The sequence below is a fragment of the Tribolium castaneum genome, chromosome 10 (genome assembly GCF_031307605.1).
Source record: "Tribolium castaneum strain GA2 chromosome 10, icTriCast1.1, whole genome shotgun sequence".
NCBI lineage: Eukaryota > Metazoa > Arthropoda > Insecta > Coleoptera > Tenebrionidae > Tribolium > Tribolium castaneum.
Genome location: NC_087403.1, coordinates 9,071,628 through 9,091,317, shown reverse-complemented (window position 1 = coordinate 9,091,317; position 19,690 = coordinate 9,071,628). Strand labels below are relative to the sequence as shown.

Below are 19,690 nucleotides of genomic sequence, written 5' to 3'. Positions count from 1 at the left end.
GACTTTTCTAAATTTTTTAATAATAATTATTATTAAATTGCTGCAAAACAACTATTATGTTTTTCCAATAAAACAATCATTCCTTAATTTTTTGTGCCAAAATAATAATAAAAAATAGAATCAAACATAACTTTAGTCCTACCATTAAAGCAATGTTTAAGAAATGTAAAATTTTCGGTTAATTAAGAAATCACGTTTATGATTTAATTAATATTGTAGCAATAATTAGTACGGGTAGTTCATAAGCGCTCCACCAATACCCTTTTGGTAGCGCCACTTGCACCAGCGGCCGCAGCCCCACTACCCCAACTAGCCCTTTGCGCAGGCACCGCCTTCCGCAAACCCAATAAAAGGACGACCTCTACCCTGGACCCAACAGATTCAGTCGAGCATCCTTCGGGGTCCAACTGAAAACAACTTGCGCCTATCTAGGATTTTCTTTGGCCTTGTTCGCTTAATGTTATACAAATAAACGTTTTAACAAAAACCAAACTCGTTTGGAGTATATTTCCCGCTCCCACCAATACTGTTACAAATTGACGCCCAACGTCTGGGCCCGAAGTTTCAACATTCCACGACGACGTCAAAGAGTAGAAGCACCTCCACGGCGAAGTCCACGTTTGAACGAGATGGCGATCCAGATGACGCAGGAGCAATTTCAACAATTGCTGCTGCAAATCCAAGGAATGGCGGCACAAGCACCAGCACCTGCACCAGCACCTGGGGCACCTCGCGCTAACCCCAGGCATTTCACACAATGTGTGGCAAGATTCGATGGCACCAGGTCGCACGCAGCAGTTGAGGAATTCATCACAGCGGCCACCATATTCAAAGAAGTGGAAGGCATAGAAGATGCCGAAGCACTTGCAGGTCTTCCTCTGATGAAAGAAGCCAATCAATGGTGGAGTGGTGTAAAGAATAACGTCGACACTTGGGATGCCGCCATGCAGCTAATCCGGAACGCCTTCGCCCCTCGTCGCCCAAACTATCGACTATTTCTGGAAATCTTCGGTGAACCCCAACCAGAAGGAATGCCCACGGACAGATATGTGACGATCCAACGGGACCGCCTCGCACAGATGACACGCCATCTTGACGAAGAATGGCAAATTGACGTTGTGTACGGCCTACTAAGACATAAAATTCGCGACAAAATTCCGCGCAGTGATATTGGATCATTTAACGAACTTTTGAATCGCGCGCGAGCAATCGAAGAAAACGAAAAAGAATCGGCCGCGGGCCCGGTAAAATCCCAAAAAACGAATGGGACCACGACCGTTAAAGCAAACGGCGGGAAAAATCGCGCACGGTGTAGTTTCTGTAGAGCATTTGGACATGATGTTGGTGAATGTAGAAAACTAAAGACCAACACCACTTCCGGACCACCTTCTGCACCAAATGCAATAGTGCCGCGAGTGAGTACGGACATTCGGTGTTACGGATGCCAAAGGCCGGGGGTGTTCCGACGCAATTGTCCGGATTGCAATCCACCTACTGCTCCAGTAAGTGCTCCAACCACGGATCCAACTGGATTCTGTGCAATAAACACAAGCATTCAACCTCGGCGTCGGCCAACGGTTAATATAGAAATCTTGGGCATCACGGGAACCGCATTGTTGGACACCGCCGCCGGCAATAGTGTGGCAAGCATAAGCCTGTATCAACACCTCCTCCGACAAGGTTGTACTCCACGTAAAGAAAAAGTGGAAGCAACTCTTGCGGATGGTGGAACCCGCCTGATGGAAGTCCCCACTGTAACAACTAATGTAAAGCTGGCAGGCAAAATCACAAAAACCACTTTTATCGTGCTCTCAACCTCAGAGGATACAAAAACTTTGTTGGGAGCCGACTTTATTGAAGACAGTGGAGTGATCATCGACCTAAAGCATCAGCAGTTTTACTTCGAACAAAATCCAAATGAAAAGGTTGCCTTCGCTAACGATTGCGCCACTCCCACCGATGAAGACATTCGTACCGTGTTCCAAGCAACAAAGATAGAATTTCTGTCACCCTTGGACCCCGAATATATTGCTAATGGATACGGCCCTCCACCACCCGATAATTCAAGTATCATACCGTCCGTAATTACTCCCGGAGGTACGTGGAACATTTATCAAGCTCCCGGTGGCGCCGACTACATGCTACAAGATGCAAACGAGATGCTGATGCATTACGACCAGTATCACGATGAATACCAGACCGATCTATTTGCGACGATCCCTTACAAAACGGAAATTTGTTCATTGGAGCTTCGCCCTACAGAAGGTCAGTTTTTAACCACCACGGAGAAGCATGAAATCAACCGGTTAGTGAAGGAATACAGAGACTTATTTGCGGAATTTGGTCCACCAACCCCATACGCCACCCATCGAATTAATACCGGTGACAGCCTCCCTGTAGCAGTACCTCCATATCGCCTGACATGTGAGAAACGAAAGGTCCTCCAAATGGAAATAGAGCGACTCCTTCAACAGGGTATCATCGAAGAATGTGATAGTGCGTGGGCGTCTCCCGTGGTAATGGTACCCAAAGCCAATGGGACCATTAGGCTATGTGTGGATTACCATAAACTAAATGCTGTAACAAAACCAGATGTCTATCCACTTCCTAGACTGGACGATCTGTTACACGCAACTGGAAAGATTGGTTGTATTACAACGTTGGACCTACAGGCCGGCTATTGGCAGATCCAGGTGGAACCGGGAGATAGGGATAAAACATCTTTTATCTGCCCTTTTGGACTATATCGCTTCACACGGATGCCATTCGGTCTACGCAATGCACCGGCTTCGTTCCAACGTTTAATGGACAAATTTAAAACCGGCATTCCCGACGTTCCCATACTGGCATACCTGGATGATCTCATTATAATCTCCCCCGATGGTCATACACATATTCGCCACTTGAGAAGTACTTTTGACCAGTTACGACGCTTTCAACTACGCATAAACAGGAACAAGTGCTTGATCGGATGTTCGGAGGTACGATATCTTGGACATCGTATCTCTCCCTCTGGCATCGCCCCAGATGAAAAGAAGGTGGAAGCTATTAAACAAATACCACCTCCACGAAACCTGAAGCAGCTGCAGTCCTTCTTACAAACCTGCTCTTGGTTTCGCCGATTTATTGATCAGTTCGCATCCGTGGCACGTCCACTAAGTGAACTAACCAAAAAGAACGCTTCTTGGAAATGGGGAAACGCACAAGACGAGGCATTCACCACTTTAAAGGAAAAGTTGACAACAGCTCCTATATTACGAGCAGCCGATCCAACCCAACCGTTTATCTTACGAACCGATAGCAGTGCTTATGCACTCGGTGCGGCTCTTCTCCAGGGGGAGGGCCCCGACGAGAGACCCGTTGAATACGCTAGCCGCTTGTTAACTTCATCGGAACGCAACTATTCAACCACGGAACGGGAAGCCCTCGCCATCGTATGGGCCATTAGCAAATTCAGAGGATATGTGGGGGAAAACTCAACAACCGTAATCACCGATCATCAACCTCTGCGATGGCTCATGTCGCTAAAAACTCCTACGGGACGGCTTGCTCGATGGGCTCTTCAGCTCCAGCCATACAATCTGGTAATCGAATATACACCGGGAAAAGCAAATACTATTGCCGACTTTTTGTCACGACCAGCAACTGAAGAATCTAGTATGATCTGCACAGTCCAAATTGATTTACCGGCTCGCTCGGACGCCGACATTCGCAACGAACAATTAAAGGACCCAGAAGTAAAGAAGATTCTCGACGAATTAATGTCCTCAAATCCTGAAATCGCTCAGCCCTGGTCTTCTCGTGGATACGTCACGAATCGAGGTGTGTTGTACCGCTACTCCCAAGCCGATGATTATGAAGAGGCCCAACTCGTAGTACCACATCATGAACGTCTCCATATTATGAAACAACACCATGACTCCCCTACCGGCGGCCATTACGGCGTTGACAAAACCTACAGTAAGATTGCCTGCCGCTATTACTGGCCTGGTATGAGAAGAGATGTTTCCGACTACCTGCGCACTTGTATTGCTTGCCAGCGATACAAGGCCTCTAACCTGAAACCCCCAGGACTCTTGCAAACCCCGGTACTTCAGCAACGCCTGGAAGTTATTTCGATAGACTTGTTTGGACCTCTACCCCCTTCCAATTGCGGAGAAAAATGGATTTTCATAGTGGAAGATACATGCACTAGGTGGGTGGAACTATTCCCTCTTGTTGATGCAACTGCCGAGATGTGCGCTTGGACTCTTCTTAATGACGTGTGCTTTCGATATGGCCTACCTCGACGCATAATCAGTGACAACGGATCACAATTTGTGAGCGCCATAATGCAGAAACTCACCTTCTGCTTAGGAATAAGCCAATCCTTCACTCCAGTTTATCATCCGGAGGCTAACCCAGTAGAACGGAAAAATCGGGACCTTAAAACGCAACTCGCTATCCAAATAGGCGACAATCCACACTCCACTTGGCCAGAAAAGCTTCCGACCATACGCTTTGCTATGAATACAACGCCCTGTTCCAGCACTAGTGTCACTCCTGCATTCCTGATGTTTGGACGAGAATTACGAACCATCGACGACGTCACTAATGATTTACGACACATAGTTGAAAGTGAGACCTTTGTGGCCGAAGCCACACCGAAACTTTTACTGTTGAGCGATACGTGGAAAAAGGCTAGAGAAACACATGAAGACAAACAAGATCATCGGAAGGAAGCCGCTGATCGCACCCGAAGAACAGCCCCCGAGTTTCAACCCGGAGATTTGGTTTTGGTCCAACTCCATACTCTCAGCAGTAGCGCCAAAGAATTTAGTTCGAAACTGGCCCCAAAACGGGATGGTCCCTACGTAATCCTACGACGGCATGGCCCCACTAGTTATGAAATTGCAGCCCAGGATCAACCAAGTCAAGCACTAGGGACATACCACAGCTCTCAACTCACACCATACCACGGCCTGGAAAAGGAAGTGCCACCCCCTGTTGTGCCTATTCGCCGGCGGGGACGACCCCGAAAACATAACGTCCAGAACCAGTGATCGGGACGCTTCACATGGTTCTGAGGGGGAGAACTGTAGCAATAATTAGTACGGGTAGTTCATAAGCGCTCCACCAATACCCTTTTGGTAGCGCCACTTGCACCAGCGGCCGCAGCCCCACTACCCCAACTAGCCCTTTGCGCAGGCACCGCCTTCCGCAAACCCAATAAAAGGACGACCTCTACCCTGGACCCAACAGATTCAGTCGAGCATCCTTCGGGGTCCAACTGAAAACAACTTGCGCCTATCTAGGATTTTCTTTGGCCTTGTTCGCTTAATGTTATACAAATAAACGTTTTAACAAAAACCAAACTCGTTTGGAGTATATTTCCCGCTCCCACCAATACTGTTACAATATCAATATATTTAACTCCTTAATTTTTATTATTTATTATAACAAATTGTGAAAAAAAAACAATTCTTATGCAAAGAGAAAATATCAAAATAATAAAGCAAACGCAAACTTCTGCATGACTTTTATTCGTTCTTAAGGTACTTACCTCGTATATGTTCATTAATTAATTTTGAAAATTTTGCATAGAATAATTAATAGAATTAATTAATTACTTATTATGATGTCGATTTTTATTTTCTAAGTAAGAAAACATATTTCATTTACGCCTTTGATCCAGTTCAAATTAGGATTTGCAAGTTGCATCCACGTTATCTATAATTTTATGTCACTCTGACATCAGCGCAGAATACGGTCATTAGTCTTATTCAGTTCTCGCGAAATGATAGAGAAAGTAGAGAAGTCTTTTCGGTGAAACTCCAATCCAAAATGAATGAAAAAATAAAACATTAAAGGTAGGCACACAGTTTTTTCAAAATCATAAATTGCAACAATAAACAGGGAGGCAAAAAAATTATTTTAGGAAAAAAAAGGAAAAAAGGCTTCTGCTTCTTTTTCGTAGTAGAAAAAAGGCCCAGTTATATGGTTCACAAAGATACGAGATGCCACACCAAACGTTCACCAAAACAATTCATTGGAAATGTGTTTCACTTATCCACAGTGGATTCTACTGAGCACAGTAAAGGCAGTTGTGCACCATCATGGTTTGGAAATTGGGCTTCATGTGACTGCATAAAGTTGGGTTCTGATAAAGAGACAAAACTCTAATCTGTGTGCAAATTTTGTTTTCCTAAGTTCTAAGCTTATGATAGGGATGAAATTTATTTTCCCTCAGAATAGGACAAACTAAAGTCTGGCCTGTTAGTTATGTATTATGTAAGCTGTTACGCGAACTTCACTTTCCAAAGTCCTAGCAGTGTGTTTTTTCTTTTGCAAAGAGGGCAATTTCTTTTAAGTTCCCTCTTAGGACGTTTAAAAATCATGCCACTAAGATGTCAGTTCGGGAAACATTGGGCAAACAAATTCATTGCAGCAACAGCAATGCAGGGTACAATGTGACAATAATGACTAGCACCGATGTCAAAGCTTGTCAAGCACTGTCAGCAACATAAGATAACTTGGATTGCAAATGCAAATCGTAATTAAAATTAGATCAAAACATAAGCGAAATTGGTTTTTTGAGTTGCATCGCCAGAACGTCAGGCTCATTATCGTATCTGAACATCTAAATCACATTGTATATTTAAGTACAATTGTGTTTAAAAGAGATCGGGTAGCCAACAATTTTAATAAAAAAAAATTCCAAAAATTATATGTAATAATAAGATAATAGAAAAATAAATTCCGCACTATCCGCTGGCTTAGGAACACACTAAAACGTGTTCTCTTTTAATCTTAAGTCAAACTCACCTGCCATAATAATTTTCATAACATCCACCTGTAACTCAAGAACATTTCGTTGAATGTACTGCAGAAACATATCAAAGCTTAGGGTTTTGTAGCCCAAATATGCAAAAAACGAAGTAAAACCTTGAGGTAGGGGAAATGCAATTGATTCTACAGATAGGTAATATCGTTCGAGTATTGTGAACAAAATATATCGCCTTTCTTCTTGTAATTGCTCACTAAAAAAAATGATTTGGGATATTTGGGACATATGTATACAGCGTGATTCTTTTAAGGCCTACATTAGAACTTTTTATACCATATATTAACGCCGCTAGAGATTCGAAATTTTATACATAATCCAAATCGAACATTCTAGATTAAACTAAATTATTTTTAAAATGGCTGTACTTTCGGAGAAATTGTCGCCAACTTTGAAATTTCTAGAAGCACCCTAGAAGAACTAATGAATGTAAAAAAAGTATTCACATTGTAGCAACGTTTTCTTTGTGCTCTTATAAAGTTTTGCAGTAATTAATGCTGTTTATAAAACAGTCTTTTTATTATTGAGGTATCTTGGATTTATAACTTCAGTCACTAGGACTACCTCCATACTTTTAACCTACTTGTAATAATTCCAAAAATCACTTAGATCACAATGCCTTACAAAATATTTTAGATAAATTTTAAAATGTTAGTAATTAGAAAATTTAATAGCAAACACTGTATTCTGTGTATTATTACCAGTGTTTTTTGATTAAAAATATACTTTTAGCAGACATTATTATAATTGTATTACTGTAAAGGATGATTCTTAAATAGACCGACAAAATTTTATCACAGCTTTCCAAGGATAAGTATATACTATCTGTATCATATTTACGGTTTTATTTTGTACCCTTTAATTGGTGTCACTTAGGGTGTTCATAAGTGTAAATTAGTTGTATTGGAAAAAAATGTACTCGTTTTCATCATGAAATCATCAAATGATTATCATGCATTCCACTAATGCTAAATGAAATATTATAAACAATAAACTATTCAAGATGAAGGTTAGCTTACGAAATGATTAGAATCCTGACTTTCTCCAATTTTTTAATGTTTCGTTCGACTAGTTTCGTCTGTTACGGCATTATCAAGAAATTATTTTGGTCGGGTATGTATCTAATATCAAGACATCCAAAATAATGATAATGATAATTTCTCGATAATGCTGTAACAGGCGGAACTAGTCGAATGAAACATTAAAAATTTTAGAAAAAAGTCAGGATTCTAATCATTTCGTAAACAACCTTCACCTTGAAAGAGGACTTCACAAAATTGAACCCAATAACAAAAGTAAATAAATAAAAAATACACTATTATTGAGGGTGAAGTTGCGATGGATCTGGTCAGCATAACGCAAAACTTTTTAACAATCCAGTGTTAGTTTATAATTTTGAACAAAATTGACCAAATTTTTTTCTTTCTGCTTTAAATTGCTACTTCGGTTTCTTTTATTCATCTGTTAACGATTTCTATGAAATAAAGTTATGTATATTAATAACCTTACTATTAGAAATGTTTAGCGATAAGCCAATGCTTAAAGGGCCAACATCGTTAGCGTTATATTAGCTTTTTCGATATTTCGTAACTGAGCAACTCTCGGTGCCGGCTTAAACTTAGATTATGGTTAAACTCGTTAAAACCACATTAATAAAATGTAAATTTGCGGTGGTGGACGGGTCTAGTAATAAAGCAATTGTAAGGGACCCCCAATAGAACTTTATTCGGTTTGGAAAATACTAATATAATACGCCGGTACAGAATGAATCCTAATTTGTATTTTACTGTAGATTGATTGACTCCCATCCTAAGCTGCATTGTTGCATATAATATATTACTTTAGTCAGTCTTCACTATTTCGGTTGGAAGTCTACGTTGTTACATTAAAACAAAAGTTTGTATTGTAGCTCATTTCCGGAACAACCTGTTGAAAATAATAAGTGAGACACAGTAGGCCTGTCACTTGTTGAAGATATTGAACTTGTGAATCAAATAATGTAATTTTTTTGTAAAAAGTACTCCAGTAGGTAGTTGTAAAAAATTTGTTAGTGAAAAACTAAGACATACATTGCCTTCATTTTCTAGGTGGAAATGAATTCTTACAGAAAAACGAACTAATTTTACACCAACAAATTCAGAACAATATTTAGTTTCAACGATTGATTAACTTCTTTATAGTTTTTTTTGTGCAACAGAAAATTTTAAGTTTTTTTCAAAACATTACCAGATTTCAGCACCTAATTTCTGCTTTTTTGACACCCAAAAATTGTCTACACTCTACAGCATTTCAAAACTGTCCCTGCATTAGCGGTTGAAATGTTTCTAATGTAGGCTTTAGAAGAATCACACTGTATGGGGAAAAACGGACTTACATGTAAACAAATCCTTTTTCCAGCTCCTGTCGCGGGTCAAAAGTAGCGGCTTTGCACAAAATTTGGCACAAATATCGCGACTGTTCGAGTTGAGCTGTGATGTATCTTGTGGCAACGGCATGCACGTGCATTGGAGTTTGTGATTGCCACTGAAATTTGCTGATTTTGTTTTCAGCGCTTTGTTTCAATAAATGCATACTGAGTTCACGCAAATTCTACAAAACAAAACCCTAAAAGAAAGCCGAAAAGAAAATACACAATACTTACAACTGAGATGATGTGTTCTTGTTTACTCGCTGTACAGCTTTCGATTTCATAAAACGGTAACGCATCGAGCAATTTTCGGCCGCATTGATTTCCAATTGAAAGAAAGTCGTTTAGGACTGCGGATGAGCCAGTCGGAGACATTGGAGTGCTAGATCTTGACAGCGCTTCTGGCTGGTAGCACACGAGGGACACTAATAATTTTTCGACGACTTGAGTAGGCCGAAATCGTTGCTTTCCTTTAGTAATGAAGCGGTCAGTTAAGCATTCCAATTTTAATCAGTAGAAAATGATAAATGGTTAGTATTTATTTATAATTAAACAGAATGATTCAGGGTATGTAATCGGTTTATAACTTTTTTGCTATTTAAAATATTGCCATGCCGTTTTCATAATCCGATTATACGACTTACAGGACAAAAACTAAAAATATTTTACCCTACATAGTTTTGCATAATTAGAACCTACGCCAAAAAATAATGTAACTTTAAATAAACTATTATAGGTCTATCTCTTTTCGTTGTAAAAAAAAACAGTTTTTGAAAATTCACTCCGAACTCGTCTATTAATATTTTCCGAGAAATTTGCAACAGAAAAACTCGTAATACCTTGCAGTTTTAGCAAATAGTCGACTTTTACTTGAAACACACAGGTAATGTACAGGGTGTGTCAAAACACAAAAAGTTGAATAACTCATTGTTTTCAAATAGAAGAGCATGTATTTTGTATACGCATCAATAGCATTTTGCATAAGCTTTCTAATGGTATAGGGTATATACATTACCCGCGTGATTCAAATAAAACTCGACCATTGATAAAACTACAGGATATTATGAGTTTTTCTGTTGCAAATTTATCGGAATATATTTTTGGTCGACTTCGCAGTGATTTTTCAAAAATTGGTCTTTTTTATGACGAAAAGTTGAAAAATTCCGAAACGAAAAGAGATAGATCCATAATAGTTTATTTAAAGCTACATTATTTTTTGTGTGCAATCTAATTTTGCAAAAAATATAGGATATTCCATTCGAAAAAATATAACTTTGGTTCACCATCCTGTATACACACACCCTGTATACAACAAAAATATTTTTAGTTTGTGTACTTTAATCGGATAATGAAAACGGCATGGCAATATTCCAAATAACAAAAAGTTATAGACCGATTACGCACCTCTAGGTCAGCCCTGTATTACATAATTTTATATTACAATTAGATATATTATAGTTATATAAACATAATTTTTGCACAGTAAAAACATGATCGGGATGATTATAATATTTTGCACAGGAAAAAAATTTAAATGTTATTAAAAGTTGTTCACTAAACAGTAATTTTATGATTACTTTTTTCTATAACAGATAGTAGTTATTTGAGCTCCAAGTGGCGGTAAGTGCTTTTTTTTATTCAGTGGTAGTTTGTAATCCGAAGCAGAGCTGAGGTTCGCAAAATTGATGTTTCTGAAATTAAGTCCGTGCTAATGCAGCTTGAGCATCCCTACCATCATAAAAATCGAGGATTCGGTATTAGCGAACTTATAGTAGTTTTAAAGAGGGGTGTACTGTCAAGCATGGAAGCTAGCGCGGAAAATCGTCTTTTTTGTCCTTAGATACAATCTGTTCGTATGTTTTACTTTCCATTATTGTTGCCTTTTTGACAATGTAAGGTTAATTTACCAACGTGGGAGTTGGTAAAACTTTTTATTGTCTTGTATAATAAGTTGATGAGTAACTGACTAACTAGTATTTTTCTATCCTTTTGCGTAACGTTTAGTTCGTGAAGGGAGAAACTTGTGGAGAAAGCACGACCTTTTATGAGTTTTATGATCCTTTTGAAACTGCGCGCGCTTTCTTCCCCGCTAGAAATAACTAGCAGTGGTGTATAGTCAATATAGTATTTTAATTTTAGGACACTTGCAAAATTTTCAGCTCACCTTTGTCACAATACACTTCTAACGGCTAATACTATCAATTAACCTTAAACTGTTTAAACCAAAAATAACCAAAATAATCTGAGAGCATAAAGTCCATGAAACGCTTATGGTATCACATGATTTGCAGAAACAACTTCAGATCTGCGCACTCATTGCACACTTAAGGGGAAAATTCAGAATAGGCTATAAAAGATGTTTGTAAATCATTAAGAACCTAACATTGTCTAGGACACCTTCTCTCTTCAAATTTTTTCTTGTTTTCCTGTATTGAACTTTTTTACTTGTTCTACCACTTTTCCATTTATCTCAATGTTTGAAGTTTTCCATTTGCTAATATCATGGACCTTTTGTCTTTTCTGTATTTATTTTGATGCCAAATTCTGTTTACACTTCAAAAACTTCCATATGCGCATTATGACATAAACAGGGGTTTTAAGTTTCTGCATCCGACATGTAGTTTCTTCAGACTTGTTTGGCATCTCCTCATAACTTATCCACATATCGCGTGATTCAGTTTGGTATTTGCATCCTTGTAACTTTTTTATTTTTGTAAAAAAGCAATAGAAACCTTATTGCATTGATCATTGACCTTGAACGTTTTTATGCACAAAAAGGGATAACTTTGTGCACCATAAAAATTATCAAGTGTTTACGCGTTTGGTTAGTCAGTTGCGACCACGCTTTCGTTATATTCCAGATTTCCAATTTTCGAGCAAGTTTTCTCAGTTTTAATTGTACATCCATCCTCACCAATAAGTTCTCTTATTCCATTGTCAAGTTATCCTTCCTTGTTAAATTTCTTAGATTGTTCCTGTTGTTTCTTTCTTCTTCTTATCATATTTCGGATTTCCTTTTCTTGCTTTGTCAAATTTTAGTTTACATCGGGTGTTTCGGTTTGATATTTGCACCGTTGAACTATTTTATTTTTGTAAAAAATAATATAAACCAAATATTTTTGAAAGAAATGAAACGATACAATTAATAGGATAGAATAATCCCTTTAGTTTTATTGTGACATTTGTTAAAACGGTGATTGTTTTTTGGTACACTGTATAATTTTTTGCACCATTTGACAGATAATATATGTACATGTCATAATAAAATAACAAGTACACAATTAGAAAAAAAAATATAGATAATTTTGGATAAAAAAGTTATACAGCGTGTTTGTAGATTGCGCTCACAAATTTTAACCACTAAAAGAATGCGTTATGAAGTCAATTTGAAGACAAAACAAATTCCGTATCCAAAAAAAAATTCCCCATTTTTCCTCCCATGATTTTCACGAGCCGTTCAATGTGTCTCTCTTGTTAGGTGCCAGGAAAATATCTATGAAAATAAATTGCACTAAACGTTGACCGTGAACGTTTTTATGCACAAAAAAGAAATAACTTTTTGCACCAAAAAAAATTATCAGGTGTTTACACGTTCGGTTAGTCAGTTGCGACTACGCTTTCGAGTTAATTCACGTGTCAGTTTGAAATTGAATCATTATGGTCAATTATTCAAACGCCAAATTGAGTGATCTGGTCCTAGTGTACGGGGTAGTGGAAATAAGCCTGTTACACTCTTGCCATCTCCAGCAGGTGCAGGCTCTCCTGATTTAAATCTGTGTGATTGTTTTATGGAAACAACACGTGAAACATCTAGTGTTCAAATTGTGTTCCAAGTACTACCGCCAAGGAGCTGATCGTTTGTGTTATGCAAGCATCAAACATATCATTTAGAAATCACGAGGGGATGTGTGCAAGACCGCAAGCTTTCCTACCCTAAAAGGTTCAAGCATGCATTGCGACCGAAGGGCAACATTTTGAGCAATTTTTAAAATGGTACTACTGACCCACTAACATTGACACTGATAAGTTTTTGTTTTTACGCTGTTTACGTCCCATAGTGTTTTTTTTGCTTGAATGAATGGAAATATCGTATCTAGACATAGGCGAAGACGGGTTTTCAGTCTCAACTTATTTTTAATTTTAACTCAGAAATTACATGTTTTCGGCAAAAATTGGAGAGAGAAAAGTTGTTCCTTTTGACAAGGTCTATTAGTGGTTAAAATTTGTGAGCGCAATCCACAAACAGCCTGCGACAACGAAAACAATTATTATAAACTTTTATTTACTAATTTAAGCAAACATGCTAGTTTTTTGGTACTCCTCGTAAATTAAAATCATGTCTAACTTTTCTTGACTCGAATAACTTGCCATTTTTTAATAAAATATTAACTGACTGACAAGTCGCAATATTTTTTGGCACTTATTTAAAGTGAAATGAAATTGTTTTCATAGGTAACTAAGTTTTTCTTGAACATAACTATTTAGATGACGCCATTTTTAATGATTAAATATTATTATTATTAATATAACGCTACTCTGAAGTATGGGGTGTGATACATATATTTGGAAATAGAAGTTTAATTAAATGGTGCCAAAAATATACAGGGTGTCAATAAAAAAAAGTTGATAGTCACAATTTTGATATACATGATGTCCGGAAAGTCGCGCACCTCCGTGACACTGACAAAAAAAATGTCAAAAAAATCTAAGTGTTTTATTGTTGAAGATATGATGAAGCAAAGAGTAAAAATGATTTGCCAAAAATGAAGGTGTTTGCACTACTATTTCGGATCCAAATTCATTTGTGGTCATAATGATATTGCATAAAAGGACTTAGTAACATAAAAACTGAAGAAACCTTTCCAAATTCTTTTAGAAATGTTAACAAAATTTTTGAGTCAACAATGATAAATCTGGCAACACTTGGCACAAACCATTGTTGTTTATATGAAACCATGGTTATGGTGATTGGTTATAATGTCATTAAAATTTCAAAAAGTGTCAGTGAAGGATTAAAATGTTTTCCTACGATGAATATTGTGACTTGTATTTACTGTGAATACGCTGGAAATGCAAGTGAAGCCGCTCGTCAGTCTGCGGTACGATACCCCAATCGAAGGCATCCAGACGAAAACTCTTTTCATACACTGGACCAAAGAATGCAATCAACTGGTCGTTTGGATCTTTAACCAAGGGAACTTGGTCTGCTCAGAAGTACGAAAACCACTGCTGCAGAAGAAGCAATTTTAGAAAAACTCGTGGGGAGTTGATAAACCGAATTCATGCCGCTAGTGCTACGATCACTCCAGAAACATTACAAATGGTGTGTGTCCAAACTTTGAGCATTTGTTATAATTTTTTAGTTCCGTACTTTAAATTGTTTAAAATATCATTACAATAAATAAAGCTGTTCTCCGCTCCGTTGCATTCAATAATATGTATAAATCAAAATTACGATAATGGGCTAACTACAAACAATAAAAATTTAAACACCAGAAATTAAATGTGTTTAACACCTTGATTTTGGTTTTGATTTATTAACGCCATAAAAAAAAAATCAGAAGGCTGTTTCAATAAAAAACTCGATTTACATTTTCAATAGTTTTCTAATTTCTCTTTTGGATGAGTTAGATGAAGCACAATTAAAAAAATCGATATCACTAAAATCATCCGTAAAAAGTCTATAACTACAACTGAGATAGTCATGAACGTCATTAATGTATAGTGAAAATAGAAAAGGGCCTAACAATGAACCCTGAGGGACGCCTGATGGAATAGAGTGAGAATTAGAAAAAGACTAATCTTTTAATGGTATCCAAGACTTTAATCATAATTTTTAATTTGTTACCTTTTTTCATAATTTGTTTAGGTTCTGATGTAAAAACAGAGCATGTGGATTTTTTTAAACATTTTTTCGGCACCCTGTGGGTCTACCTAATTACTCCCCTTCAATGAGGTGCGCGACTTTCCTGACATAATAATAGTATCTTACATAGAGATAGTGGAATGGAAAATGAGTGCAAGTGAGAATCTTGACGCACGAGGCGCCAGCCGGAAAGCTCACAAGCAAACGATAGACACTTTTCAGCGAGTTTTATACACTATTTTTTGCAGGGCCCTAAGTTCACTATATTTCCCACGACCCCAATGACCCAACAAACATCAGTTTTTGTCATAACATTTATTTTTAAATGAACGACAGTTAATTCTACGCATACAGCGTGGTCCACAACTCATTCCCCAGCGGAAAAGGGCATATAGTTTAGGCAATTCTGAAGCAAAAGTTCCTTTATAAAGAAGTTCTAACTTTCTGCGTTTGGGAGATAAGAACGTTTAATAAAAGTAGCCAATCACGAAAAGCCTTGTACCAGAGGACTACAGGAACAAAAAAATAGGTAGAACGGACTATAAAAGTGTGGACTTGAATTATTTTTCATGTATTTACGAAACGAAAAATAAAAGACTTACTTTTTTGCCTCCATTGCTATTATCACTATCCGCTGGAGAGTAAGTTGTGGACCCCGCTGTATATTTTTTATCAAAAGTGCATACAAATATCAAACTGTATTAATATATGGTGTTTCACATAATTTTACGAGGCCTGCCCCTGTCAAATGCCACCAAGAATACATATTCCTATACCAATTCGATAACAAATTTAAAAAAATTATAGTCTTCTCTAGTTTGTTCACTCCTTCAAAAAATTAACGTTTTTGGATAGTTAGTGATGAAAATAGATAGATTAGAGTTACATTCATTCGGTCTCTTGATAAAACACATGATAACTGTTTGTGAAAAATAGAAATTCATGACTAGTAATGCGACAGTGACTAGTTTGACAACTACTGCCATGGATTTCCAAAAATTAAATAATGAAATGTGATTTTTTTGTATCTAGTGTTTTGGTACTTTTGTATAATTGGGTGCGTGCGTACATTAGGCAAAAGACACAAGCCTCGTAAGGTTGTGTGAAACACAACTAACAATATATTTTTCAGAATACAAAAAAAAGCTTTCCGAAAATGTTTATGTTAATAGTAGAGGGCGGAAAATATGGACGTCAGTTTGGTCAAAATATGCGCATATACGGCTGACCCAGGGGTGCGTAATCGGTCTATAACTTTTTTTGCTATTGAAAATATTGCGATGCCGTTTTTATTATCCGACAGATCAACTTAAAGTCCACAAACTAAAAATATTTATATTTTGTACTTTGTATAAACTATTATAGGCCTATCTTTTTTTGTTTCGGAATTATTCAACTTTTTGTGCTAAAAACAACCCACATTTAAAAAGTCACTGTGAAGCCGCCAATGACTATTTTCCGACAAATTTTCGACAGAAAAACTTAGAATATCTTGTAGTTTTAGCATATAGTCAACTTTTCGTTATAACGCACAGATAATGTACAGGGTGTGCCAATAACTCTTTTTTTTTCAAATGGAACAGCCTGTATTTGCTTACACCTATCAATAGCAATTTTGATAAGCTTTCTAACGATGTGCGGTTTGTAAACCAAATTTAAAAGATTTCTCGAGATTTTCAAAAAAAATGTATTTTATTACAAAAAAATCAATTTTTCAAGTAGGCTGCTGCCACAATGTTTTTAAAGTGAGACAGTTATTTATCTCGCTAGTGTTATTAATTGCTTGATGCAACAATGGATTTTACTCAGCAAGAATTAATCAACATGGTTTACTGTATTGGTGAAGCCGATCGAAATGTTTTGTTAGCTAGCAGAATCTATCGTCAAAAATATCCTGATGCAAGAACACCACCCGTTCTTTCTTTTCAAAAGCTAAAGGAACGATTTGAGAACTCTGGTAGCACCAAGTACGAAACGAAAAGAAATACTTGGAGGGAGGATTGATCAGGACACTCAATTAAATGTTCTGCTCATGTTAGAAGAAAACTCGAATTTAAGCACGCGGGAAATTTCTAGGCAAACTGACATTTCACAAAGCAGCATCAACAGGATTATATTAAAACATAAATTTCATCCATATCATTTAGAATTACATCAAGAACTACATGGGGAAGATTTTCGAAAAAGGATAAATTTTTCTGAAATTATGCTTAATTTGATTGGCGAAAATAGAAATTTTATAAACAAAATTCTGTTTACCGATGAAACGACATTTAAAAGTAATGGAAGTGTGAACAGATACATATAATATGCACTACTACTCAGTTGAAAACCCACACTGGGTTACGACAATCGATCATCAGAACCGATGGTCGCTAAATGTTTGGGGGGGAATTATTGGCACACATGTAATAGGTCCATTTTCTTTGATGGTGTTCTCACTGGTGCCCAGTACCTACAATTTCTGCAGGAAAATCTCCCTGTCCTATTAGAAAATGTAGCTCTGAATACAAGAAGGGAGTTATGGCTGCAACAAGACGGTGCTCCGGTGCATTATCATAGAATTGTTCGGCAGTATTTGAATGAAGCTTTTCCAAATAGATGTATAGGAAGAGGATGGCCTATTGCTTGGCCACCTCGCTCGCCCGATTTAACACCAATGGACTTTTTTTTTATGGGGAAATGTAAAGGACAAAGTTTATAGCGTTAAACCAACGACGGCTGAAGATATAAGGAATAGAATTTCTGAAGCATTTCAGTCCATCCGCCAAGACGCCCTAGCAAGAGTCAAATTGTCTTTTGAAAGGCGATTGTAGTTTTGTATCCAGGAAAACGGTGGTTTATTTGAACATCTACTTTAAATTTTTTAATATTAATATTTTTATTACTTATTATTTTATTATTATTTAGTATTTTTTAATAATAATGTTCATTTTTGTTATTGTTAATTGTTCTTCTATAGGAATTATGATGAATATTAATATTGTTATAAACATTGTGTTATTTTAATTCTCAATTGTACCAAGAAAAGTAATTCTTGTAAAACAAAAATTTAACTGATTTTTTTTGTAATAAAATACTTTTTTTTTGAAAATCTTGAAAAATCTTTTAAATTTGTTTTACAAACCGCACATCATTAGAAAGCGTATCAAAATTTCTATTGATAGGTATAAGCAAATACAGAGTGTTCAATTTGAAAAAAATGAGTTATTCAACTTTTTGCGTTTTCGCACATCCTGTACATTATCTGTGCGTTATAACGAAAAATCTATTTGCTAAAACTACAAGATATTCTAAGTTTTTCTGTCGAAAATTTGTCGGAAAATACTCATTGGCGGCTTCACAGTGATTTTTTAAAAGTGGTTTGTTTTTAGCACAAAAAGAAACAAAAAAAAGATAGGCCTGTAATAGTTAATGGTAAAGTACCATTATTTTTTTACGTAGAATCTAATTATGCAAAAATATATAGGGTGTTCCATTAAAAAAAAACATAACTTTGGTTGATCACCCTGTGAAACAACATCCTGTGTAAAATATAAATATTTTTAGTTTATGGACTTTAAGTTAATCTATCGGATAATAAAATCGCAATGTTTTCAATAGCAAAAAAGTTATAGACCGATTACGCACCCCTGGGTCAGCCTGTATGTACACCAAATTTTACTAATATATGCAAAAGACATTTCCAAACAAATATTTTACAATGTTATACGGTAGTGCCTTAACCTATGTATACAAAATCTTAAGAACTCTTGGCACCACCGCGCACTGTCTCTTGCTTTAAATCACTGTCCACGACACATCATATTAAAATAAAAGACAAGTTTTTAAAATTCATTTTTCCAATTCCCATTAATAAAATGCCCATTATTTACATAAAATCTTAATAAAACAGTTGTTTTATCAAAAAATATGCTAAATATGCAACTGTTTCCTGAAATATGCAGCTCAAAATATGCGAACATGTTTCCAACACAGTATACATACGTAGTGTTTACTATAATTGCTACGTCCAAGGCGTCGGTAAGTAATTTTGTCGACGCCTTGGACATAGCAACCGGTAAACATAACCTGTTGTCTTGACAATTATTTTGACATTATTTAATACATCTTAAAAAAATGTAGGTAAGGATCGTGCAAAAAACGCCATGAACGTTAAGGATTAAGTACTGATTTCAGACAATTGTCTTCGATCAGTAAAATTTCCTTACCACCATAGTGTGCATTTAATTTACACCTACCTTTTGAAATTTTTGCGAGTTGTTCCCAAAGTTTTACCCAAATGTCACTTCTGTACGGAACTATGCGTTGCTGTGGCGAAAGCAACATCATAGAAGCATTCCAAAGGACGTCTTGTGATAAACATATCATCTTATCATTAATCCTTACTTCGAATTCATTACCCATATGTTGGGTAGTTATTGGTAATAAATTCACTAAGTGGCTGGCATCAGACGGCAAGTTCCTCTGTACTGAAGCGTACGAACTTCCTATCAAAAATTCCCTCAAGAATTGTGGCAAACCCAAACTCAAAGGCTTCTCAGCCTGCCATGCAATTAACTGAAAAACGTTCTCCTCAAACTCAATTGAGTAA

At 36.8% G+C, this 19,690-nt stretch overlaps 1 protein-coding gene across 6 annotated transcripts in view; it reads right to left on the bottom strand.

Moving 5' to 3' along the window:
* Window positions 1-19,690, bottom strand: part of pigeon — a 44,481-nt gene that overhangs the window by 1,231 nt on the left and 23,560 nt on the right. For 2 of the 6 annotated variants that reach the window (XM_008200794.3, XM_064359375.1), the window contains exons 7-10: window positions 19,338-19,656; window positions 9,465-9,700; window positions 9,198-9,412; window positions 6,805-7,019 (exon numbers count right to left, since the gene is read on the bottom strand). In XM_008200794.3, coding sequence (XP_008199016.1) covers window positions 6,805-7,019; window positions 9,198-9,412; window positions 9,465-9,700; window positions 19,338-19,656 — 985 coding nt within the window. Of the gene's footprint in view, window positions 1-475; window positions 5,270-6,804; window positions 7,020-9,197; window positions 9,413-9,464; window positions 9,701-19,337; window positions 19,657-19,690 lie in introns of those variants that run through there. The other 4 variants (XR_010335634.1, XR_010335633.1, XR_001574764.2 and 1 more) reach the window with 4 other exon arrangements.